Here is a 25,944-nt window from a genome sequence, read left to right as displayed (position 1 = left end):
TTGTGTAAAGCCCAAGGAAATTCAAATTTTGAGATTCATTACTGTAAGGATAAAAAATCAACTTCCAAAAGTAATGTCTGTTGATATCAGAGCTAGTGGTAGTGACATATTACAAGTTTATAATAATGATTTTCTTTTGTGTTTGATGTTTTCTTCTTCTTACTGATCAGTGAGTATTTTTTTTAAACTGAGAATGGTGCCGGAAACTTTTTTTCTGATTTCTTTTATTTCCAAAGTTAGAAAAGGATTTCGTACTTTACTGAGTGCCCGGAAAGGAAAGACTGTTACACAGTTTGTGGCAAGGCTGTTATAATCAGTTAGAATCTGAGTTATTTGCATTTTCTTTTAAGAGAATCAGGATTTGCTTTTTTGAAATTTTATTTTTGGGTATGTGTTTTATTTGTTAAATCTGTTGTAAAGGCTTAAATGTCATCCAGATAGGATATAGTAGAACAAAAAGGATTATTATATTCTACAGTAATTGAACAATGATACATGAACCCCATATAATAATTTCATTTCTGATTTATTTTTATCTTCTAGAGTTATAGATAGCAGTATGAAAAACTTCAAAGCATTTTTTCGGTGGCTGTATGTGGGTAAGTGAATTGAATGAAGCATTCTTGTATTTTTAGCACTTTTTAAAAAAATTGTGGGAGTATCAGTTTAGCATATTTCAATTACTGTAGTAAATTTTAAATACCTATTGAAGTAGAGAGAATAGTATAAGTGATCTGCCTTCTACTAGTCACTCAGTTTCAGCAGTTTTCAACACATGGCCAGTCTTATTCTTCTATACACCCACCCATCTCCACCCCCGCAGATGCACCTTCTAGCATTGATTGTCTCTGTCACTCACTGAGAATTGACCCTTATTTACCTTGTAATGTCTCCTTAGGTTAAAATAACATTCTTTAAATCTCTGCTTTGTATTAGGTATTGTTAGGTGTTAGATTTGGGGGAAAAGGGGGAGAAAAAATAAGACAAAACCTCTGCCCTTGAATAGCTTAGCTCCTGTTTTATACTTTGGTCTTCTGTCTCTAGATCTGTGCCCTTCATTATGGTAGCCACTAGTCATGTATGGCTGTTTCAATTAGTTGAAGTTATGTAGAATTATAAACGCAGTCCCTTAGTCATGCTAGCCACATTTTAAGTGCTCAGGAGCCACATGTGGTTAGTGGCTACCATGTTGAACAGCACAGAGCTGGAACATTTCCGTTATCTCTTCTATTGGAAAATGATGCCCTAGCTAAATAGAATGCAGACCACTTGTGGCCTTTCTTTATGTCTCCACAGTATCTTTGCATTTGTAGGTAATTAACAAATAGTTACTGACTTGATGTTAAATGTTTTAATGCTCACTCTACAGGATATGCATATTTTATTTAGGTCCATTTGTACTGCTATTTTTGTGACCTCTATTAATATCTTTGAAATAATTTAGCATACATTTCCCTCCAACATATGCAAAATTTAGTCGTAAATGGAATTTATCCCATATTTGTTAAAATTCTAAAGAGTAAAATAGAAAGTAAATTACCTATAATGTGCTAATATCCTTGAAACAAATGCCCAGATCTTTAATTCTCATATTTTTAAAACAGACTTTTCATATTTGTTAGCCTAGTACAATTGCTTTCAATAAAAAAATGAAAGCGATCTGTAGATGTTGACATTTAAAATTCTTATATTTTTCTCAAAACCATACCAACACTAGCCAGAATGGGGAGCCAAAGTGTTTATCAGGCCAGCCTGTTTAATATCAGAGTTAATTAGAATAAATTACAATGTTAAAATTAAACGAAACCTTAGAAGTGACTTTCTTTTACAGAAGTAGTAGCTTGGTTTTACTGATAATTATTGGAGTAATTAGGCAGTTTATATTCTTATTGCCTGTCCTAACTGTAATAAGAAGCTGCATAAGAAGATAAATGAATTACTGCTCAGTCCTTATCATTAGAGCAAAGCACACTGGATTGGAGAACTGGAGACCTAACTGTAACTGGGTGCTGCCACTAGTTAGCGCTCTAACCTTGGTTTGCTCTTGTGTAAAATGCAGTCTCCCTGAAGGCAGGGACTTCTTTTATACTGCTATAGCCCTAGTACCTATATTACACTCAATAATTAATTTTTGGATGGATAAATGAATTAGTGGAACCTAGATTATGGCTGGTTTTTCAGATAATTTAGAAGTTTGAATTAATTAAAAACAGTTTCTTAAAATAATCCATATTTGCAGAATAATGTCCAACGTGCTCTTAGCCAAATATAAGCATATTCAAAACTATGCAAAAGCACATGCAGCATACTTCTTGACTTAGGCGGATGTAATGTATAGAAAACACGGTATTGATAAAGACACCCCTATGAAAGGACAAAAAGAACCAACCACAATATTAAAGAAAGTATATAAATATATATATACACACATGTAAGTGTGTGTTTACACACATAAGTCTTAGTGCAAATATCTTCAGGTAGCAAAAAAGCCCAAGGGAAAGAAATACATCTTTTTGGTATTCTGAGACTTTTGGAGGAAAGAACTGCTTGCACATTTTAAGAGAAGAAACATCACCGAGTTAGGAGGAATCCCTACACACGTAGTCTTAGCTCAAGGCAGCAGTTAGGTTTCTTTGTCTGGAGTGGCAGTGGGTTGAATTGAAGGAGAAAATGAAAAATAATAGTTTAGGATGGCTATACCCAACCATTTTGATCCTGAAAATATAAATCAAATTTAAATTCTTTTAGTTCTTCGAAGAAAAATAAGTTTTCCTTGGTGACAAGAAGCTGTTGAAAATGGAAAATGTAGTCCAGTGAAATACATTGATTTTTTGAAATGCATCTATAATTAAAATTATGTTTGTAGTTTCCCTTTAAAGATAGTTTTAAAATTTATATTTCCAGCAATGTTGAGAATGACGGAAGACCACGTACTTCCTGAGCTGAATAAGGTATATAGTAGTATTTTTTCTCACATCTTTATTGGGGTATAAATGCTTTACAATTGTTGTGTTAGTCTCTGCTGTACAACAAAGTGAATCAGCTATATGTATACATATATCGCCATATCCCCTCCCTCTTGAGCCTCCCTCCCACCCTCCCTATCCCATTCTTCTAGGTCATCACAAAGCACTGAGTTGATCTCCCTGTGCTATGAAGCAGCTTCCCACTAGCTGCCCATTTTACATTTGGTAGTGTATATGCGCCAATGCTACTCTCTCACTGCATCCCAGCTTCCCCTTTCCCCCATGCCCTGAAGTCTGTTCTCTATGTCTGCGTCTTTATTCCTGTCCTGCCACTGGGTTCATCAGTACCGCTTTTTAAAATTCCATATATATGCGTTAGCATACGATATTTGTTTTTCTCTTTCTGACTTACTTCACTCTGTATGACAGATTCTAGGTCCATCCACCTCACTACAAATAGTTCAATTTTATTTCTTTTTGACTGAGTAATATTCCATTGTATATATGTGCTACATCTTCTTTATCCATTCATCTATTGATGGACACTTAGGTTGCTTCCATGTCCTGGCTATTGTAAATAGTGCTGCAGTGAACATTGTGGTACATGACTCTTTTTGAATTATGGTTTTCTCAGGGTATATGCCCAGTAGTGGGATTGCTGGGTCATACGGTAGTTCTGTTTTTAGTTTTTTAAGGAACCTCCATACTGTTCTCCATAGTGGCTGTATCAATTTACATTCCCACCAACAGTGTAGGAGGGTTCCCTTTTCTCTACACCCTCTCCGGCATTTATTGTTTGTAGAGTTTTTGATGATGGCCATTCTGACTGGTGTGAGGTGATACCTCACTGTAGTTTTGATTTGCATTTCTCTAATGATTGGTGATGTTGAGCATTCTTTCATGTGTTTGTTGGCAATCTGTGTATCTTCTTAGGAGAAGTGTCTGTTTAGGTCTTCTGCCCGTTTTTGGATTGGGTTGTTTGTTTCTTTGATATTGAGCTGCATGAGCTACTTGTATATTTTGGAGATCAGTCCTTTGTCAGTTGCTTCATTTGCAAATATTTTCTCCCATTCTGAGGGTTGTCTTTTCATCTTGTTTATGGTTTTCCTTGCTGTGCAAAAGCTTTGAAGTTTCATTAGGTCCCATTTGTTTATTTTTGTTTTTATTTCCCTTACTCTAGGAGGTGGGTCAAAAAGGATCTTGCTGTGATTTATGTCATAGAATGTTCTGCCTATGTTTTCCTCTAAGAGTTTGATAGTGTCTGGCCTTACATTTAGGTCTTTAATCCATTTTGAGTTTATTTTTGTGTATGGTGTTAGGGTGTGTTCTAATTTCATTCTTTGACATGTAGCTGTCCATTTTTCCCAGCACCACTTATTGAAGAGGCTGTCTTTTCTCCATTGTATATTCTTACCTCCTTTTTCAAAGATAGGGTGACCATATGTACGTGGGTTTATCTCTGGGCTTTCTGTCTTGTTCCATTGATCTGTATTTCTGTTTTTGTGCCAGTACCATACTGTCTTGATTACTGTAGCTTTGTAGTATAGTCTGATGTCTGGGAGCCTGATTCCTCCAGCTCCATTTTTCTTTCTCAAGATTGCTTTGGCTATTCGGGGTCTTTTTTGTTTCCATACAAATTGTAAAATTTCTTGTTCTAGTTCTGTGAAAAATGCCATTGGTAATTTGATAGGGACTACACTGAATATGTAGATTGCTTTGGGTAGTATAGTCATTTTCACACTATTGATTCTTCCAATCCAGGAGCATGGTATATCTCTCCGTCTGTTTATGTTATCTTTGATTTCTTTCAACAGTGTTTTATAGTTTTCTGAGTACAGGTCTTTTGCCTTCTTAGGTAGGTTTATTCCTAGGTATTTTATTCTTTTTGTTGTGATGGTAAATGGGATTGTTTCCTTCATTTCTCTTTCTCATTTTTCATTGTTAATATATAGGAATGCCAGAGATTTCTGTGCATTAATTTTGTATCCTGCAACCTTACCAAACTCATTGATTAGTTCTAGTAGTTTTCTGGTGGCATCTTTAGGATTTTCTATGTATAGTATCATGTCATCAGCAAATAATGACAGTTTTACTTCTTCTTTCCCAATTTGTATTCCTCTTATTTCTTTTTCTTCTCTGATTATTGTGGCTAGAACTTCCAAAACAATGTTGAATAAGAGCGGCAAGAGTGGACATCCTTGTCTTGTTCGTGATCCTAGTGGAAATGCTTTCAGTTTTTCACCATTGAGTATGATGCTTGCTGTGGGTTGTCATATATGGCCTTTATTATGTTGAGGTAGGTTCCCTCTGTTCCCATTTTCTGGAGAGTTTTTATCATAAATGGGTGTGGAATTTTGTCAGAAGCTTTTTCTGCATCTATTGAGATGAACATATGATTTTTATTCCTTAACTTGTTAATGTGGTGTATCACATTGATTGATTTGTGTATATTGAAGAATCCTTGCATCCCTGGGATAAATCCCACTTGATCATGGTGTATGATCCTTTTAATGTGTTGTTGGATTCTGTTTGCTAGTATTTTGTTCAGGATTTTTGCATCTATATTCATCAGCGATATTGGCCTATAATTTTATTTTTTTATGATATCCTTTTCTGGTTTTGGTATCAGGGTGATGGTGGCCTCATAGAACGAGTTGGGGAGTGTTCCTCCCTCCGCAATTTTTTGGAAGAGTTTGAGAAGGATAGGTGTTAACTGTCCTCTAAATGTTTGATAGAATTCACCTGTGAAGCCATCTGGTCCTGGACTTTTGTTGGTTGGAAGATTTTCAATTACAGTTTCAATTTCATTACCTGTGATTGGTCTGTTTATATTTTCTAATTCTCCCTGGTTCAATCTTGGAAGGTTGTACTTTTCCAAGAATTCGTCCATTTCTTTCAGGTTGTCTGTTTTATTGGCATATCGTTGCTTGTAGTAGTCTCTTACGATCTTTCGTATTTCTGCCGTGTCAGTTGTAATCTCTCCATTTTCATTTCTAATTTTATTGATTTGCGTCGTCTCCATTTTTTCTTGATGAGTCTGGCTAACGGTTTATCAATTTTGTCTATCTTCTCAAAGAGTTTTCTTTTAGTTTTATTGATCTTTGCTATTGTTTTCTTTGTTTCTATTTCATTTATATCTGCTCTGATTTATGATTTCTTTCCTTCTACTAATTTTGGGTTTTCTTTGTTCTTTTTCTAGTTGCTTTAGGTGTAAGGTTAGATTGTTTATTTGAGATTTTTCTTGTTTCTTGAGGTGAGCTTGAATAGCTATGAACTTCCCTCTTAGAAGTGCTTTTGCTGCATCCCCTAGTTTCTGGCTCATCGTGTTTTCGTTGTTATTTGTTTCTAGGTATTTTTTCATTTCTTCTTTGGTTTCTTCAGTGATCTCTTGGTTATTTAGCAGCACACTGTTTAGCCTCCAAGTATTTGTGTATTTTTTACTGTTTTTTTACTGTAGTTGATTTCTAATCTCATAGCGTTGTGGTTGGAAAAGATGCTTGATACGATTTCAGTTTTCTTAACTTTTCCAAGGTTTGATTTGTGACCCAAAATGTGATCTATTCTGGAGAACGTTCTGTGTGCACTTGCGAAGAAAGTGTATTCTTCTGCTTTCTGGTGGAATGTCCTAAAAATATCAGTTAAGTCTGTCTGGTCTGTTGTTTCATTTAAAGCTTATGTTTCCTTATTTATTTTCTGTCTGGATGATCTGTCTATTGGTGTAAGTGGGGTGTTAAAGTCCCCAACTATTATTGTGTTACTGTCGATTTCTGCTTTTATGGCTGTTGTCATTTACCTTATGTGTTGAGGTGCTCCTGTGTTGGATGCAGAAATATTTATAATTGTTATGTTTTCTTCTTGGACTGATCCCTGATCATTATGTAGTGTCATTCCTTATCTCTTGTAACAGTCTTTATTTTAAAGTCTATTTTATCTGATATGAGTATTGCTGCTCCACCTTTCTTGTGATTTCCATTTGCATGGAATACCGTTTTCCATCCCCTCACTTTCAGTCTGTATGTGTCCCTATGTCTGAAGTGGGTCTCTTTTAGACATAATATATCAGAGTCTTGTATCCATTCAGTCAGTCTGTGTCTTTTGGTTGGAGCATTTAATCCATTTAGATTCAAGGTGATTATCGATATGTACGTTCATATTACCATTTTCTGAATTGATTTGAGGATTTTTTTGTGGGGTTTTTTTCCTCTTGTGTTTCTTGCTTAGAGAAGTTCCTTTAGCATTTGCTGTGAAGCTGGTTTGGTGGTGCTGAATTCTCTTAGCTTTTGCTTGTCTGTAAAGCTTTTGATTTCTCCATTGAATCTGAATGAGATCCTTGCTGGGTAGAGTAATCTTGTTTGTAGGTTTTTCCCTTTTCATCACTTTAAATATGCCCTGCCACTCCCTTAGGGCTTGCAGAGTTTCTGCTGAAAAATCAGCTGTTAACCTTGTGGGGATTCCCTTGTATGTTATTTGTTGTTTTTCCCTTGCTGCTTTTAAATTGTTTCTTTGTATTTAATTTTTGATAGTTTGATTAACATGTGTCTTGGCATGTTTCTCTTTGGGTTTATCCTGTATGGGACTCTCTGCACTTCCTGGACTTGATTGACTATTTCCTTTCCCACATAGGGAGGTTTTCGACTGTGATCTTTTCAAATATTTTCTCAGACCCTTTCTTTTCTCTTCTTCTTCTGGGACCCCTATGATTCAAATGTTGGTGTGTTTAATGTTTTCCCAGAGGACTCTGAGACTGTCCTCAATTCTTTTCATTCTTTTTTCTTTATTCTGCTCCCTGGCAGTTATTTCCACCATTTTGTCTTCCAGCTCACGTATCCGTTTTTCTGCCTCAGTTATTCTGCTATTACTTCCTTCTTGAGTACTTTTAATTTCATTTATTGTGTTGTTCATCACTGTTTGTTTGCTGTTTAGTTCTTCTGGATCCATGTTGAATGTTTGTTTTATTTTTTCCATTCTGTTTCTGAGATTTTGGATTATCTTTACTCTCATTGCTCTGAATTCTTTTTCAGGTAGGTTACCTATTTCATCCTCATTTATTTGGTCTTGTAGGTGTTTACCTTGCTTGTTTGTCTGTAACATATTTTTTTGTTGTTTCTTTTTTTTTTTTTTTTATGAGTGGGGCTGTATTTGTGTCTTATTGGATGTTTGTTTGGCCTGAGGTCTCCAGCACTAGAATTTGAAGGCAGTTGGATAGAGCCAGCTCTTGGTGCTGAGATGAGGACCTCTGGGAGACCTCACTCCGACTAATATTTACTGAGGTCTGAGGTTCTATTAGTCTAGCAGTTTGGACTCGGAGCTCCCACCGCAGGAGCTCGGGCCCAGCCTCTGGCCCGGGAACCAAGATCCTGCAAGCCGTGTGGCGTGACAAAAAAAAACAAAAATAAAACAAGGAGCAATATAATAACAAGGAATAAAAAGCAAAATAAAATTAGAAAGATAAAAAATATATTAGGAAAAATAAAAGTATAATTGAAACAACTGCAACAAAGTAAAATAAAACCACAACAGAAAGAAAGCGGGGGGGGGGGGGGAGGGAACAAGCCAAAAGGAGAACAATAACAAAGTATAAAGAATAATATAAAATTAGAAAAGTAAAAGATTTATTAGAAAAAAATAAAATATAAATGAATCAAAAAGGTAAAACAGAACCCCAGTCTAAAAGAGGAAAAAAGAAGAAAAAAAAAAGCCTTGGCTATGGGGGCAGAGTTTAGGCAGGGGTGGAGCTTAGGGGTGGGGTTTAAGGTGGGGCAGAGCCTAGGTGGGGTTGGGGGTGGTGTTTGAGCGTGGGGCGGGGCCTCTGCTTAGGACCTGCGCCTTAAGGGGAGAGGCAGCATCTCCAAAGGAGAGCCTTCCAGCTGTGGAGTTCCGGAGTGTGGAGGCGGGGCCCTGGGTGGGGGAGTGTGGGTGGGGTTTAGGCCCAGCGCAGTTGGAGGGGTTCTCAAAGGGCATCTCTGAGTGTGGAGGCGGGGCCCTGGGTGGGGGTGTAGGAGCGGGGCTTGTGTTCTGCACGGCAGGAGGGAGGCTCTGAGGGCAGAGGATTAGGCCCAGGAGCCCAAGAGGCTCCCTGGTGCCTAAGTGGGCAGGGAAAGCACTGGCCACATTCCCTTCCGTTCCTCCACGCCACCCCACCAACAGTCTCCCTCATCCCCACTGGACCCCTAACCATGGGAGGGCCTCTCTGGCTGTAGGAACTCCTCCCCTCCCCCAGCTGCCCCTCAGGGGTGCCGGTCCCATAGGTCTGGCCTTTATTTTTGCTCTCCCTTCCCTCCCTCCTACTCCCTCAGGACCCACGGCTGGAGGGGGCCTCGGTGGGCAGGGGCAGCCTGGCCACGCTCCCTTTTGATCCTCTGCCCTCTCAATGGTCCCACAATTCCCCCCTTTGGGCGTGGGATCCCTTCCCATCCCCCAGCTGCCCCTCAGGGGCGCCAGTCCCGTCCTGCCTCCACTTATGCTCCCCCCTCACTCCCCCCACACCCCACGTTCTACCCGGTCGCTGGGGGTTCCTCTCATCCCCTTAGGTGTCCATGGTCCCCCACTGTGCCTGGTAGGTGCCCTAGTTGTGTGGAGACAGAAATTCTCCATCCTCCTAGTATGCCATCTTGACTCCGCCCCTCTCCTAATATGTTAATATTGCCCTGGTTGAGCTCAGCTTTGCTGGTCATCTTGGTAGTCTTATGCAGTTATTAGTTAACAAGATGTTAGGCTCTAGACACAAGACAGATCCTAGTAAGCCTTTTTTTTTTTTAATTTGCGTGTTTGATATTTTTTTTAATCTCACAGAACACCTTTATTATGGCTAAGTTTATTGTTTTCATGTTTGTGTAAGATTTTGTAATCTATATAACATAGGGTGTTTGGATTCCTTACTTTAATTTCCTAAAATGTTAAATGCATTTTTATTTTCCTTGGAAAGCTAGTACTTAGGTATTAGTACCTATGTTGAGGTCTGGCAAACACCAGTTTCTTTCTGACTCTAAGGATTGTGACAAGTAGCAATGGAACCTTCTTCTAAAAAAATCTTACAGAATAAGGCAAAATTCCCACTTGGTTCCTGCAGCTCGCTCATCCTCACCCCTGCCCAAACTGTCTGATTCAGATAGATTAGGTAATTTTGAGTCTGAAAAAATGGAGAGCATTAAGAGTAGCCTTGGGCTTCCCTGGTAGCGCAGTGGTTGAGAGTCCGCCTGCTGACGCAGAGGACACGGGTTCTTGCCCTGGTCCGGGAAGATTCCACATGCCGTGGAGCGGCTGGGCCCGTGAGCCATGGCCGCTGAGCCTGCACGTCCGGAGCCTGTGCTCCGCAACGGGAGAGGCCACAACAGTGAGAGGCCCGCGTACCGCAAAAAAAAAAAAAAAAAGATTAGCCTTGGTGGCCCAGATGAGTAAAGGATCACAGCTTTTACACAAAGTAGATCTTTTGTGCTGTGGATGACTGGCCTTGCAAACCAGAGGCGTTCACCTTAGCTGTTTCTCTGATATCACTCTTAGCTTTATTTGGGGAAACATAATATGTTACTTGTTGGGAGAGCCCTCAATGTGTAATTTTTTGAGGGCTGAAGAACCGGGATAGGGAGAAGGCAGGGTCATTGAAAGAAGCAGAGGGCCAACACTGAAGCGCTCTTGGGTTGCAGCCTTTAACTCACATTGAGGTCATTTATCTGGACTGACAGTCCCCTACTCCCAAAGGAGGGACTCTACACACGTAGTCTTAGCATAAAGCATAAAATAATAAACAGCCTTAGGCCATAAAGAGTTCTGTAGCTATTGGCGTCGCTGATTGGAAAATGGGTTTAAAATATTTAATTACATGCTTCTCAGAGCCCTAGGATTTCATATTTTCAGAGTTGCATAATCTCCTGAATTTCTGTTGACATTTTCTTTGAAGGAACTTTGCTTATTTGTCCCATAACTTTTAGTAGATAGTAGAAAAGTCACATTTATTATTACATAGAATTTTATTGGCAAGCTTTCTCTTATCTTAATCTGTTTTCCTTTTGTTCCTTTTGGTTTTGATAGATGACTCAAAAAGACATCACATTTGTTGCTGAATTTCTTACTGAACATTTCAATGAGGTAGGAAATCGGTATTTCTATAGTGCTTCTTAAAAAACAATCACAGTAAATCGGGATAATGGTAGGAAGTAATCAAATTTAATCCAATTTAATTGAAGTTCTAAGCAATTCTGTATGCTTTTTAAACTATTGAGCTAATTAATGGCAGTACTTATTTATTAAATGTAAAGCATAGGAATGGAACTTTTGTTTGTGTGTGTGTTACTACATATAAAAGAGTACCTGCCACCAACAGCTTTCTTAAACAATAGAGTTTTTGGTGTAAATATATAAGATTTTTTTTCCTCAGTGAGTTGACTTAAGAATTAAACTATATTTATTCTTTCTAGGCTCCAGATCTTTATAATCGAAAAGGAAAATATTTTAACGTTGAAAAAGTTGGTCAGGTATGGGCTCTGGATTGAATCTAGTTACTAATTTTTTTATTTTTAAAACTTTAGCAGTGTTAGTCTTTATTATACAAAACTTTTTGAAAGTAATATAATGCCACATTATATAGTAACCGTGCCCTTTGAGTAAAATCACCAAAGAGTAGCTTTAAACTTTTTCGTCTCAGAACCTTTTACATTCTTAAAATTATTGAAGACTCCGGAGAGAACCCACTTACCGTTACACGTTAATATAAATATTTTTAACGAAAAGTAACTATACTTTACAAAACAAAATTAAGTGAAGAATGGCATTGTTTTATATGTTTGCAAATCTCCTTGATGTCTGGCTTAAGACAAGGCAGCTATATTCTCATATCTGCTTCTGCATTCGATCTATTGTGATGTGTTGTTTTGGTTAAGAAAGCCTGGTTTCACGCAGGGGTGTCGTTGGAAAGGGTAAAGTATTTTAATAGCTTTTTAGATAACTGTGAATATTCTTTGATACTACACCAGATCCTGACAAGTGGTAGTATCTTAGGTTAGTTTCAGTATGGAATCTAAATTGCATCATGGACTTTTCACATTCTGATTCACTAAAATTCATTCATCTACCTTGCACTTTGGATGGATCTTCTACGCTGGGCATGTGGTTTTGCCATATCATGTATTGGTCATTTGGAAAATACTGATTCGCTGAATTACAACGATCTTCCATATGCTGACACCTTTCTTCGTAAAGTATCCAAAAGTCAGATTTTGTTAATGTCATTACCAATCTCATCAGACAATGTTTAACTACTGTGAGGTTGTCAAGCACATAGTGGCAGATACATGTTTTTCAAAAATTTTAATTTTGGCTTAAATGTTTAAATTTTATCATTGGTAATAAATACTGTCAGTTTTTTGTTGTTGTTGTTTTTGTGGGTTTTTTTTTTTTTGTGGTATGCGGGCCTCTCACTGTTGTGGCTTCTCCCGTTGCGGAGCACAGGCTCTGGACGCACAGGCTCAGCGGCCATGGCTCACAGGCCCAGCCGCTCCGCGGCACGTGGGATCTTCCCGGACCGGGGCACGAACCCGTGTCCCCTGCATCGGCAGGCGGACTCTCAACCACTGCGCCACCAGGGAAACCCCTGTCAGTTGTTTTGCTTAAAGTGACAGGATCACTTTCTTTATTTTCAAGAACATATCTGCCAAATACCCAAGAATGAATAATCATAGTTTGTCTGCCAGTTGTTCTTTTGAGTGAAAATGGAATTCCATTAATAACAAAGAAGTGCCTGGCCTGACTCACAACTACATTTTCATAAATGCTTTCCCTCATGATAACTGTCATACTTTGGTAGGCAGCAAAAGTGCTTTATTTATACTTCCCAATTCTGTCACTCAGAATATTAAAAAGATTTTGTTGAGATTTAGTTTAATCATTTTAATAGCCTCATTAGAGATTAGTGAAACTGTATGTGGCAAAAAGGAATATAGTGACTGCTAGTATGGTTTGGGGCCACTACTTTGATTCTTGGTGAAAGTGCCAGCAGTTTTCTCCACCTGTGCTTTTGACTATCAGGGCAGATGTCATTACAGTGAAAAGGGCAAATAATATCTTGATACTATTATAAAAATAGTAATGACCTCATGGATCTCTGAAAGCATCTTGAAGACTCTCAGAGCTGCATGGATCACACTTTGAGAACTACTGCCATAGATTACACTGACAGTTGATACTTTTCAAATTTATAAACTTACATATGTAAGTTTAAAATGTGCTTCCTGAAAATAGAACATGAAATTTAAACTCAATTTATAGTCTCTAAATCTGCAGCATTCTAATGTTTGCAGTTCAGTTGCTTGGCATTTAGCAGATTTTGGTCATCTCACAGAATAATGCACTTTCAGAGGACTTGGCAGTAAAACAAAATAAGTAGAATAATGTTAAATATAAACAATTTCGGAGCCTAATGCTTTGGTTTACAAAACTTAAATTTCTAATTCTGTACTTCTAGTACTTGAAAGACGAAGATGATGATCTTGTGTCACCCCCTAACACAGAAGGGAACCAGTGGTATGACTTTCTTCAAAACAGCAGCCACCTTAAAGGTATTTCATGAACCAACATGGATTTTGGCCATGTTTATATTTATTTGAGACCAGTACATCAGCAAGTGTACTTGCTGAATACTTACCCAAGTTCTTTAGATTTATCTTCTGTGTCCATTTTATTTGATTATAGAAACAGTAAAATAATAACAGTATATGACATTACCATGTTCAGAAACACTCTGATATTAACTGTGATGTAGTAAGATTGCTTAAGTATCGTCCATTATAAAAAATATGTATTAAAAAATAGGATATTGGGAAGAAAACTGTAGAGCCTATCAGTCAGAGAAGTCTGTTTTGCCAGTTCCAATTTATTAGCTTTTAAGAGCATATGATGCTTTTAACTCCTATAATGATGCATCACTGTATTCTTCTGAGGTTGTATTTTTAATTGTTATGCTTTCATTCTCTAGGATGTTGATTTGGTAAAACTTTATTTAGCCAACATTACTGGGAATACAGCACAAAATAGCAACCATTAAATATGTCGAAACGTCTCCATTTTAGATGAAAAGATTTTTAAAGCATCTGTTTCTTTGCTTTCTCAAAGAATAATCTGACCACAGTTTAGCTATTTCTTAGATCCTTGGGGTAATAGCCACATACATATATTACCTCTTTTAATCTTCACAAGAACCTATGAGGTAGGTACTTGTTATCTTCATTTTACTAGTGAGGAAACTGAAGGTTAGAGAAGGCCCCAAGGTGGTAAGCGATAGAGCTAGGATTCTGCTAACTTGAGAGCCTGAGTTTTTAACTGGACTTAGTAGTGACCTCTGCTCTGTGTGGTTGCTGTGTATCTGAATGAGTGAGTGAGTGGGGGGAGGCGGAGAAATCTCAGGCCCAGAACTTTGCTTACTGCTGTTTTGATTTAACCCTACAAGCCCAAATTCTTTTTCAGAGCAGGACGTATTTTACATTGTTTGAGAGTTTTAAGATCAATTGAGAGAGATGTATTGACGTAAGTTAGCTATTGAATAGAGGGAAAATAAAAGTACAGCTGACTCAGCTCATTTACCGTATTTAATCAGGATGTCCAAGGAGTAAGGAAGGATGCCTGGGGAGGGCTGATGGCAGTGTACCAGCAGGGGTGTGGCACCTGGACCCTGTCACTGTTGGGCTAATATCCATCCTGGGGACTTTGGACTAAAAACGGGTTCTACCCTTTTTTCTCCCCACATCTTCTATGGCTGAATAGAAAGGTGTAATCTTAGTTACAGTTCTCATGTTTAACTTCAGATTAACTCCATCTCTTAAATGCTTAAGAGTTTGCTAGTGTGTGACTTTGGGCAAGCTCATTAATCTCCCAGTTTCTTAGTCTAGTATGAAGTAATACCAACTGTCATTATGGAGCTATTAAGAAACCTTTAATGAAACTTCTTCCTAGCACTTTGCAAAAATCAAGTGCTAAATGCTTAGCACACCTAGCTTCCCAGGGGATGTGAGAGAGTCGGTGTTGTTACGTGGGTAGAGGTCGGTGTGCTGGAAGCCGGGCTGCCTGGGCTGAAGTCCTGCTCTGCCACTCCCTGGTGTGGGGCTGAGGGCACGTTGCCTGACCTCTTTGTGCCCCAGTTTTCTCTTCTGTAAAGTGAGGGTGATCAGAGCGCCTCCCTCAAAGAGCTGTTGGGAAGATGAAACAAATTAACCTAGATGAAGCACTTAGGATAGTGCCCGGCACATAGCATATAAGCAGGCAGTATGCATCTGAGCTGTTTTTACTCAAAACACTTCCAACACCAAAATGAGAGGCTTTTTTCCCTCCTGAGACCAATTCTGACACCACCTGGGTGTCCTACAGTTTGATTCTGACACTAACTCTGCAGAGTTACCACCAGACTCCACAGGGTTAGGGCTTAGTCCCACAAGACTGCCCCCACTTCAGAGTTCAGTCACAAGTACGGGGTCCCCAGGTTACCCACACTTCTGTTCCACTTGGCTACAAAGTTGGGGCTTCCCATGCTTCAGTTTTAATAATTTGCTAAAATGGCTCACAAAACTCAGAAACACTTAACTTACATCTACCAGTTTATTATAAAGGATACAACTCTGGAATAGCCAAATGGAAGAGACGCATGGGGCAAGGTATGGGGAGGGGCGTGGAGCTTCCATCCCCTCTCCAGGCGCACTGCCCTCCCAGCACCTTAAGCATCGACCCAGAGGCCCTCTGCTCTGTCGTTTAGGGGCGTTGTGGAGTTTTCATTATGTAGGGGTTAGGGGCCATTGGTGACGGGACTCAACGCTAGCTTCTCTCCCCTACCCGCAGGTCGAGGGAAGGGGCTGAAAGTTCCAAGCTTCTAATCAAGGCTTGGTCTTTATGGAGACCAGCCCCCATCCTGAAGCTATCTAAGGGCCTCATTAAAACTCATTAAGGAGCTCTGGGCCAGGAACTGGGGACAAAGACCAAATATCTCTCTATGATACCACAGCGTCTGTCCCCTGTTGGGAGCTTAAAATGTTAACACGATTAAAGCTCCTTTTATCCAGTGTAGCTGGGACATGAGGTGCTGTGAGGGAGGCCTACAGAGCACAGTGGAAGAGGGTGGGCTTGGGAGTTGGACCTGGGTTTGATTCAGAGTCTAGCTTCCTAGTCATTCTCACGCTGGGCAATTGCCTACACCTCCTAAGCCTCATTTTTTTTCTTTTTTTAATCAGTAAAATAAAGAGTATGATGCTTAATATATACAGCTGTTGTAAACAATAGAAATAACAGGTATAAAAAGAACCTAGCATACTTGGTGTCACTAAATGAAAAATTATATATTACTTTCTACTGATAAAGTAGTCTTTTCAAAAGTAAAGAGCTTATTTTCATAGCACCAGTTTCTTGTCTCCTGTTTTTGTTTTCACTATCACACTCTTCCAAAACAAGCGCTGTTGTTATACCATTGTGGCAAAGAAGAGAGAAAAATGAACTTATTTCATTATATGTCTTATGGTTTCCAAATCATCCCTTTTTTCTTATAGCCAGCAGAAGCATACTGTTGGATTTTGGTGGGAAAAAATAAAATATAGAATAATAAGCTGCAAGGACTGGCAGCAGGGGATGATGCAAGGCAGAAGGCCACAGTCATCTTTAGTGAGGTCGTGCCAAGGTATAATGAAGTGGCCAGGGAGAGTTCCACCATCAGATGAGCTGTGTGGGCTGGCTCTAGCAGTAGATCAGTTTCTCCTAGTTATCTGGTTTGTTATAGCTTTTTATTTTTTGTTTTTGTTTCAAACCAGAAAGTCCTCTGCTGTTTCCTTATTATCCTCGAAAATCATTGCATTTTGTGAAAAGGCGGATGGAGAACGTTATTGATCATTGCTTGCAAAAGCCAGCAGTAAGTTTGAAAGAAATGCATGTTTTTGTGTAGGAGCAAGAACATCTGCGCTATGCGGCTCGCTTATGTAAATGGTCGTAGTTATTAAGATGAACCATATCAAAATGCTGGTGTTCAGCTATTTCTGACTAACAAAAATGGCAGTTTCATATGGCTCACTCTAATATTTCCTCTTATTGTTGCTTTCTTACATAAATTAAAAAATAACTACATGGTTATTGAACGTGTTGACGTCCTTTAGTATTTTACTTGTGCCCAGAACAGACTTATTATAAATGGTCTTAGTTACAGAGCTGATGTGTCTGTTAACTACTGAATGAATGATGGATGATTGATGCTATGGGACTAGAAGAGGTGGTTTCTAACCTGCCATCACTTATCTCCAGGGTCCTTTTCAGCTCAGAACTTTCTCTCTTCCTTACTGCCATGACTGTCATTAAAGTTTCTTGCATGAAGGTTGGTGATATAGATGATTTTGCACTAGACTTAAACAGTGACGAGCAGTCACTTTCTGTGGAGTATTTATTTTTGTGTATGTATATGCTTTAATTATATGTTTAAATCTTATTTAGGATGTAATTGGAAAATCGATGAATCAAGCAATATGTATTCCATTATATAGAGATGCTAGAAGGTAATTCTCTTTACCTTTTTGGGTGATATAATTCAGCAGCCAATTAAAATTTTTCTTACTTCTTTTTTTTCTTTTGTTTTAGTGAGGACTCCACACGTAGATTGTTCAAATTCCCTTTTCTGTAAGTGTCTCTCCCCTATCTCATGTGAATAATACAGTTTGGTTCTCTGCATTGGTAGCTAAATAATCATATTTTGACATTAACTTTTTTCCTTAGGTGGAATAATAAAACCTCAAATCTGCATTATCTTCTTTTTACTATTTTAGAAGATTCACTTTATAAAATGTGCATCTTAAGGAGACATACTGATATTTCCCAGTAAGTATTAATCTGAAGTTTGAACCAAGGAGATAAGATTTTATTATTTTTAATCATAAAACATACCACTTCCCTTCCCTACATTTCAGGTTTTAGTTAAGCTGCCTTATGACTTTAAGCTTGCTAACTTAACTGTTCTGGTCTTCGTTTTCACATTTTTAAGGTGGTAATGCCAAATTAGGAAGCTATGTGATCCCTTTTAATTCTAGATTATTTAATTTTGTATTGGTATATAGCTGTTACATGTAGGATATTTTTAGGGTTAGGAAAAATATAACAACAGAATAGTCAGGATTATATCTCATCAACTTGTGGAAGTTCAAAATTATATTTTGGCTTCCTTATAGAAAGGATTTTTACCTCAGGTTAAGTATGCCTTTCATTAAACAAGAAGCCTTGCATATAGAGACTTCTTTTGAGAATGCAAATAAAAGTTCTGAAAAATAAATCATATTCAGGATGTCACTAGGATCTTAAATGATTTAAAACTAAACCTGAGGGAAAGTTTTTGAAACCAAGATGTAGCCCGAGAGAAATAATTTGGTTGTCCCAAACATCCTTATTTTATAAGGAATCTTGCTACTTTGGTGACTATAAGATTTTAAACTAAGCTGTAATTTTGATGTTAGTTTTATCTATCAGGGGTTTATATCAGTTATCAGTATTCTAGAGTGAGTGTAATAGTATTTGGGTCTCAGGTTTGGTGATTAGGTAAATGTACTAACAATCATGTTCTTTCAAGCATATATAGATTATTGCCTATCCAACTTGTTCTACAAAGTCTCTTCCCCCACCCCCTTTCTTTCTTGAAGATCTGTAAGTAATGGACTAATTGCTATTAAATTTGGGAGCTTCACATATGCCACAACTGAAAAAGTGAGAAGAAGGTAAATCTTGAATCTTGTTTGAGTGAGATGTATATATAATAAATACAATTATAGGAATATGGCTAGACTCAGTTACAGTGATGATATTCTTAGAAGGCCTTCATCATTTGCAACTTAGGGGGCTGGGTTGGTTATGTATTTTATACTTAGAGGATGATTTGACTTACAGTGAAAGGAACCTTACTGGCCTGCAGGAATTTTTATAGTGTGCTTTCCTACAATTAATACTTCTGAGCTCTTTGTCAACTAAGAAAATAATGTGGGTCCAGGGGGCAGATGGCTGAAGGTCTTCTTATGACCAGCGAGGTGTGAGGTGGTATCCTTCTCACTGGGGTGGGATTTTCTTAGGGCACAAAGGGTAACAATACTTGATGTCATCCTGAGGCTTTTGCAAGAGAAAGAACTGACACTAATCCTAAACCAACCTTTTTCTTACTCTTTTCCTTACATAAACGAAGTTCTTTATGATAATGTCTTTGAAGTTGTGTCTTTTCATATGTAAATCTTATTTTTACTTTTCACTCTAGTAAACTCTGTTTATTATATATATGTATATATGTATACACACACACACACACACACACACACACATGTATATACATGGTGTCATTCATGGAATCTCTACAGGCTTAAGGCCTGACCATTGATGTCAAGAGTTTTCTGGAGCTGTGAACCAAGTTCACAGGTTTTTCTTTTTTCATGATTATCTATTTTCAGGGCCTAGTTATATTTGTGAATAATCAGTACAACAGGTAACTGTGACTTTAGTGTAAACTAATGATATATTTTAAATGTTACTGTATAGAATGTCACTTGATATTTTCATTGTCAGTTTTCTGCTTGGTACCAGTATAATGTTATATATACAGTATTTTCTCAGTCATGATAACATCTTTGATATAACAAAACTTATTTTAATTCTAGCACCTACAGTTGTTTAGATGCACAGTTTTATGATGATGAAACTGTCACAGTAGTTCTTAAAGACACTGTAGGACGTGAAGGAAGAGATAGACTCTTGGTCCAGTTGCCGTTGTCTTTAGTGTATAACAGTGAAGATTCTGCAGAATATCAGTTCACTGGGTCTTACTCTACAAGGTAACTTACATTAGTAAGATTGTCTTTCTGATAGAACAGTTAAATGTTTTTTTAATGTATATTGTACATTCTGGTTCTTTAGGTTTGATAGATAAATAAAGTCAGCTGAGCAGAAATGCTTCTATTTTTTTATTGAAAAAATACTGGCTTCAACAGCTCTTCTGTCAAGAATTATTTGCTGGAACAAGGTGGGGAATTATTTGGTGTAGAGAATGGAACTGTTTTCAAGGATAGCATGAACCCCAATTTGTAGTAGAGTTATTTTAGATTTGCCTTTAGTATTTTCCTTTCAGAATTAGGACTTCAGTAGCCACATAGACGTTCAAGGTCAGTTGAACGAGATGGCTTTAGATTGAAATTTAAATAGGCAGATCTCTAATTTTTAAAATGAGTCCATTTGCTTACCTTGAAAGTGAATCAAAAACCTTACTAAGGTTTCTGCCTTAAAAAGGTATTCTGCCTATTTGGAAATGCAGTTTTTTCATAGAATATAGTATCACAGCTTTTTTATACAGTGGCTGGTAGAATTATATTGGAAATGGGAATACTGGTAGAAATCAAACCCTGATACCACCCCTAGTAAACCAGGGAGAACAGCCCCATTTCACTCCTGGATTGGTTTTCTCCCCTCTCTAGGCTAGATGAGCAGCGTAGTGCTATTCCCACCCGTACCATGCACTTTGAAAAGCACTGGAGATTACTGGAAAGTATGAAAGCACAGTATGTTGCTGGGAATGGTTTTCGCAAAGTGTCCTGTGTGGTAAGTATTAAATTGTTGCAAAGAGTAACAGAAGCAACAGGATCTGTAAGTCCTCTCAGTGCAAACATTTAGTGATGTCAAGCTTTTATTGATTATGAGCAGGTAGTGGCCTTAGCTATTTAGTTCTCTTGTTCTGAGAAAGCTTACTAAGTAATTAATAACAATTTTAGATTTTAGTAATCTTGAAATTGTATGTGGAGATCCTTTTATACAAAATGAAAGCTGAGTTTAGTGATTTTGTTGTAAATTGATTGGAAAATAACTTGCCTATAAAACCACTTTTTTCCGATTTCTTGTTTCTAATTTTTTATATATAATGTATTAGTTAAGCCATTTTAAAAGTTCTTTATTTGGCCTTTTCTTTAGTTAAGCTCGAATCTCCGTCATGTGAGAGTATTTGAAATGGACATAGATGATGAATGGGAGCTTGATGAGTCTTCAGATGAAGAGGAGGAAGCCAGTAATAAGCCTGTAAAAATAAAGGAAGAAGTATTGTCTGAGTCGGAAGCAGAGAACCAGCAAGCTGGCACTGCTGCTTTAGCTCCAGAGATGGTCATTAAAGTAGAAAAACTTGACCCTGAGCTAGACTCATGATCTAGCTTGCCATTATTTTGTATGTTCTCTTGTCAGAAAGGACACAGATGATGATCGAAGATGTGTTGGACCACTTAATTTTCTTTGTGAAATAAACAGTAAATTTTATTTTTTTTGTTCTGCGTCATCTTCTTTTAGTGGTATAGCCACTGTGATAGATTTTCTTTTCACCATGATTTCTTTTTAATACTGTGTGCAGAACTAGTGTTAAAGAAAATATAAATTGAATGTGAAGAAAAAGTTTAATCTTTTCTGTCAAAAGGTAGGTATCAGGAATCATTCCTGTATCAGGAAGAAATTACGTTTAGTCATTCATCACTGGAAGTTTTGATGCATTTAGTATGTTTAAAACGCAGACAACAGGGCTTCCCTGGTGGCGCAGTGGTTGAGAGTCCACCTGCCGATGCGGGGGACACAGGTTCGTGCCCCGGTCCGGGAAGATCCCACATGCCGCGGAGCGGCTGGGCCCGTGATCCATGGCCGCTGAGCCTGCATGTCCGGAGCCTGTGCTCCCCAACGGGAGAGGCCACAACAGTGAGAGGCCCACGTAACGCAAAAAAAAAAAAAAAAAAAAACGCAGACAACATTTGTTCCTGTTTTTCCATCTTCCTCTTCTAGTTCACTTTAGATCTCCAGAATGCTTTCAAAATTATGTTTTTATACTGATTTACTATAACCCTAAATAAGCCAAGAGATGGGTGCTATCTTTATGATCTAAATAGCAAAAACATTGCTTGACGCCTGCATGATTATCTTTTCTCACTGCTACTTTATTTGAGCTCTGAATTCTTTGAATCACCAGTGTTTAGAAGTGTATTTTTCCCCTGTTCAGAATTGGTCAAGGACATATGTGGCTGTCTGTGTGGTTGATTCCTTGGGAACATGAGAAATAGGGATCAACTAAACATAATTTAGCATTAGTGCAAATGAGCGCTTGTTGATTTCCTAATGCTCGTTTCTAAAGTAGAATGGTACTGTCATGTGACTTTCAAAGTTCCCATTTCATATATGAATTCTTTTTTTTTTTTTTGTCTGTGTTGGGTCTTCATTGCTACTCGTGGGCTTTCTCTAGTTGCAGCGAGCGGGGGCTACTCTTCGTTGCGGAATGCGGGCTTCTCATTGTGGTGGCTTCTCTTGTTGCAGAGCACAGGCTCTAGGTGTGCGGGCTTAGTAGTTGTGGCGCACAGCCTCAGTTGCTCCGTGGCATGTGGGATCTTCCCGGACCAGGGCTCGAACCCGTGTCCCCTGCATTGGCAGGAGGACTCCTAACCACTGCGCCACCAGGGAAGTCCTATGTGAATTCTAATATCAGTTCACTGGTAAGTAAAAGAATCACTTTTGAAAGCTTTAAATATCTTTAGGCAGCAACATATACTATAACCAGGTAAGTGGGTAATTGCAAGATTGCTGTGTCATTTGTTTCTTTAATAGGGATCTGTTGTACTTTGATTTTAGGTATGTCACACTTAAGATTCTCAAGGTACCTCAGTTGGACTGATCTTTGTTGGTTTCGAAGGGAAAACTGAAGAGAATCCACTGTTGTGTGCATGAGCTTGGAGATTAGAACTCTCTTCAGGAGACCAACCATGCTAGCCCTCAGCCTTGCACTTAATAGTCCTTAAATACGATTAATATACAGTTTATATATATGTTTATTAATGGTTGGTCAGTGTTGATGGCATGGTGCAGAATGCCTTGAATTAACTTCTGTCAGCAAGAAAGGTGAAATGTCAGATGACATTACAGAGAAAGTACAGGTTGTAGGTATGTGGAGCAAATTAGGGTGAATGCATTGCACAGATATACCACATAACATTTAAATAACTTTGATGGATTTTAGGGACAAATAATTACAGATTGTTCTTAGAATGAATTATAGTCTCAAAATAAGCAGCCAGTTCTTTGTTAGACTAATCTGTCTCATGTGACGTCATTAAATTTATAAAGATTTTTTGATATGTGAATATTTGCTTTCTATGGTTCCAGCATAGGGATAGATTGGAACTGGGACTCCTAGACTCTCCCCTTATCTTGAGCCAGGGATCAGAAATAGTTCTGTTGATGCACTAGCTGTCCCTTAACATTGAGTTAAATTAATGTGAGTCGCTCCTTCATGCACCCAGTGTTCATAGCAGGAGTGTGTACAGTAGCAAAGACATGGAAGCAAGCTAAGCGTCCAACAGATGAATGAATAAAGAATATGTATGATACACACATGCACACACACACACACACACACACACACACACACACTGGAATATTACTCAGCCATAAAAAAGAATGGAATATTGCTGTTTACAGCAACATGGATGGACCTAGGGAATATCATAGTTAGTGAAGTAAGACAGAGAAAGACAAACATTATATGATATCACTTATATGTGGAATCTAAAAAATAATACAAATGAATTTATTTATAAAGTAGACTCACAGACACAGAAAAACTTATGGTTACCAAAGGGAAAGCAGGGGAGGGATAAATTAGGAGTATGGGCTTAACAGATAACATACTATTATATATAAAATGTGAAACAAAGACTTACTGTATAGCACAGGGAACTATATTCAATATCTTGTAATAAAGGAAAAGAATATGAAAAAAAAAATATATATATATATATAACTGAATCACTTTGCTGTACACCAGTAACAAAATATTGTCAATCAACTATACTTCAATTTAAAAAAATGTGAATCATTCCTAATTATAGGAGTATAGTTTTTTCATTAATGCTTTTAATGTACATGATAAATCACCTATTTTGGAACTGGGTTTGTATTATATCAAAGTGAAAAAGTTTAAACTGATATCTGCATATATCTTTTTTATGTTTTAATAAGTATAAAACAATTTTCTGTTTATCATTGTATTTTTAGATACGTGCTATCATTTCCACATCATAAGAAACTTTGCTTTTAATATTTAGAAGCAATCTGATCATTATAGATTATCACTTTATTTCTAGTGTATTTAGCAGCACATGCTGAATTTGAGTTTTGAATTTAGTGAATGACAAGTAAGGTGTGGTGACGTGAGCACCCTGGGCCGTGGGCCTCCACCAGTTACTGGCTGTGTGCGGAACTCTGGGCCCTGACGTTTGTACAGTGGGGATAAGTGAGAACCTGTCCCAGGTTTGAGGACTAATGAGGGCTCAGTAGAGCATTGTGGTTGGCATGTAGGAGACACCTGATAGATGAGCACTTCTTAGTACAGTATTCTGTGCTGCTCTTTTCTGTGTTAAATTGTGTTAGTTTTTTAGAAATTTAAATAGCCTTTTTTTTTTTTTCCTCTGTCAGACTTATTGGACAGTGACAATAGTCTTTTTAAGTCTCTGGGTTTCTTTTTTTTGTTTGTTTTATTGTTCACTTTTTTCCAAAATAAAAATTTTACCCTCCAAAAGATGCTAAAACATGTTTTATTCAGAGCATTTGAATATAAATGTGAAGAAAACTATTAGGGTATAGCCTGAGTTTATGATGCCATAACTAGAGGAGTCTGTATATATCTGAATTAATCTAAATTTCCCGTCTTGAGGAGGCCCAGCAAGCAGATGTACGCTAAAAACTTCTAGAGGATGCTATACCTGAAATTGTGGTTTGCATGATTTCACCAGGGGCAAATCAGTTTCTTTGGCACCTCTTGAAGTTGTGACAATTATCTATAGACTGTTTGCATTTATTAGAATCTATGTTTGACTGCGCGTATCATCTTTAGTTCTCACTGAGCCGGAGGGAGATGGTACCTAGGATTACACAAAGTCAGGGTCACAAAAACCTTATAACGTGAGAGTAAGATATTAATATTTCGATAATATTAGAGCAGAAAATAGTATTTGAACTCGTAGGAGGAATATTGTGATCAGAAGTTCTCAGTTGTTGAAGGGTTAGTGCTAAGAAGTGAACTGTTAATATGGTAGATAATCAGTGTTTTTCACTTTCTAAGTGAACTAGAACAGGATTTCCCATGAAGCACAGGCCACCACATAAAAATCACCTGGGCCAGTGATTAAAGATGCAAATTTATGGGTGCTTCCACAGGCCTGCTCAGTCAGAATGTGAAGGTGGGGCCCAGGTCTGCATTTTTAACCAACTCACCTGATCTTATGCCCACCAAGGGTAAGAACCAGTATTCTCCACAGAAGCTGTTTTTTAGTAATTAGATGTTTAGTATTTTGTTGTTGTTGTTGTAAGGTTAAAAGCTGCTCCCTTAGATGCACTGAAAATTGATGTATTTTTTTTCTTTAAAAATAACCCTCACTGGTGATGAATTTCACATGCATGGTGCTCATACTTCCATTAAGTCTATTTAGATGGCTGTGGACCTAATTGTACCCCAACTCTCTATGTACTATGGCATGTATAAATGAATCCCTTAAGGCCACATTTCAGCCCAAGGAAGGTATGGTTCAACCAAGTAATAGATGCTCAGTTGGGTCTCTGTGGGCCATGAGTTGGTAATAGTCCATTTCAGTTCATAAATGTCACCTTTCCTCAGGTGTGTGCAGTCAGACTGAAGCCACAGCGCTTCTGGACACGAAGTGTGCTGTGTGGTTACCGCTGTACCGATGATAAAACTGTCCCATGACATGACTTAATGACACTGTGTTTACCGGCTTGATAGATGTTTTAAACGCTCAGGCAAGGAGATAAATCTGTAGTCCATGCCTCCTGCCTCCGAATTCCGACGTTGTCACGTTCCCCCAACCAGACTGGATTCCTGATTCCGGTTGCAGAGGGAACATTATTATTTTAAATTTCCCCACTGTTCAGATGGTAAAACTGGGTGTTTAGGAGCCCAGCTAGATGTGATTGT

General features: G+C 38.0%; 1 protein-coding gene across 1 annotated transcript in view; it reads left to right on the top strand.

Annotated features, from left to right (window-relative positions):
* Positions 1 to 21,233, top strand: part of ANAPC4 (anaphase promoting complex subunit 4) — a 41,155-nt gene extending 19,922 nt beyond the window's left edge. The window contains exons 16-28 of the mRNA XM_060012734.1: positions 544 to 599; positions 2,905 to 2,951; positions 10,995 to 11,051; positions 11,381 to 11,437; positions 13,423 to 13,516; positions 16,742 to 16,839; positions 17,412 to 17,473; positions 17,556 to 17,594; positions 17,691 to 17,792; positions 18,605 to 18,679; positions 19,604 to 19,777; positions 20,414 to 20,537; positions 20,904 to 21,233. Of these exons, the coding sequence (XP_059868717.1) occupies positions 544 to 599; positions 2,905 to 2,951; positions 10,995 to 11,051; positions 11,381 to 11,437; positions 13,423 to 13,516; positions 16,742 to 16,839; positions 17,412 to 17,473; positions 17,556 to 17,594; positions 17,691 to 17,792; positions 18,605 to 18,679; positions 19,604 to 19,777; positions 20,414 to 20,537; positions 20,904 to 21,131 (1,213 nt within the window). The 3' untranslated portion in view covers positions 21,132 to 21,233. The remainder of the gene's footprint in view (positions 1 to 543; positions 600 to 2,904; positions 2,952 to 10,994; positions 11,052 to 11,380; positions 11,438 to 13,422; positions 13,517 to 16,741; positions 16,840 to 17,411; positions 17,474 to 17,555; positions 17,595 to 17,690; positions 17,793 to 18,604; positions 18,680 to 19,603; positions 19,778 to 20,413; positions 20,538 to 20,903) is intronic.
* Positions 21,234 to 25,944: the final 4,711 nt, after the last annotated feature.

Source organism: Delphinus delphis, chromosome 5 (assembly GCF_949987515.2).
Source record: "Delphinus delphis chromosome 5, mDelDel1.2, whole genome shotgun sequence".
Taxonomy (NCBI): domain Eukaryota; kingdom Metazoa; phylum Chordata; class Mammalia; order Artiodactyla; family Delphinidae; genus Delphinus; species Delphinus delphis.
This window is presented reverse-complemented; position numbering and strand designations above follow the sequence as displayed.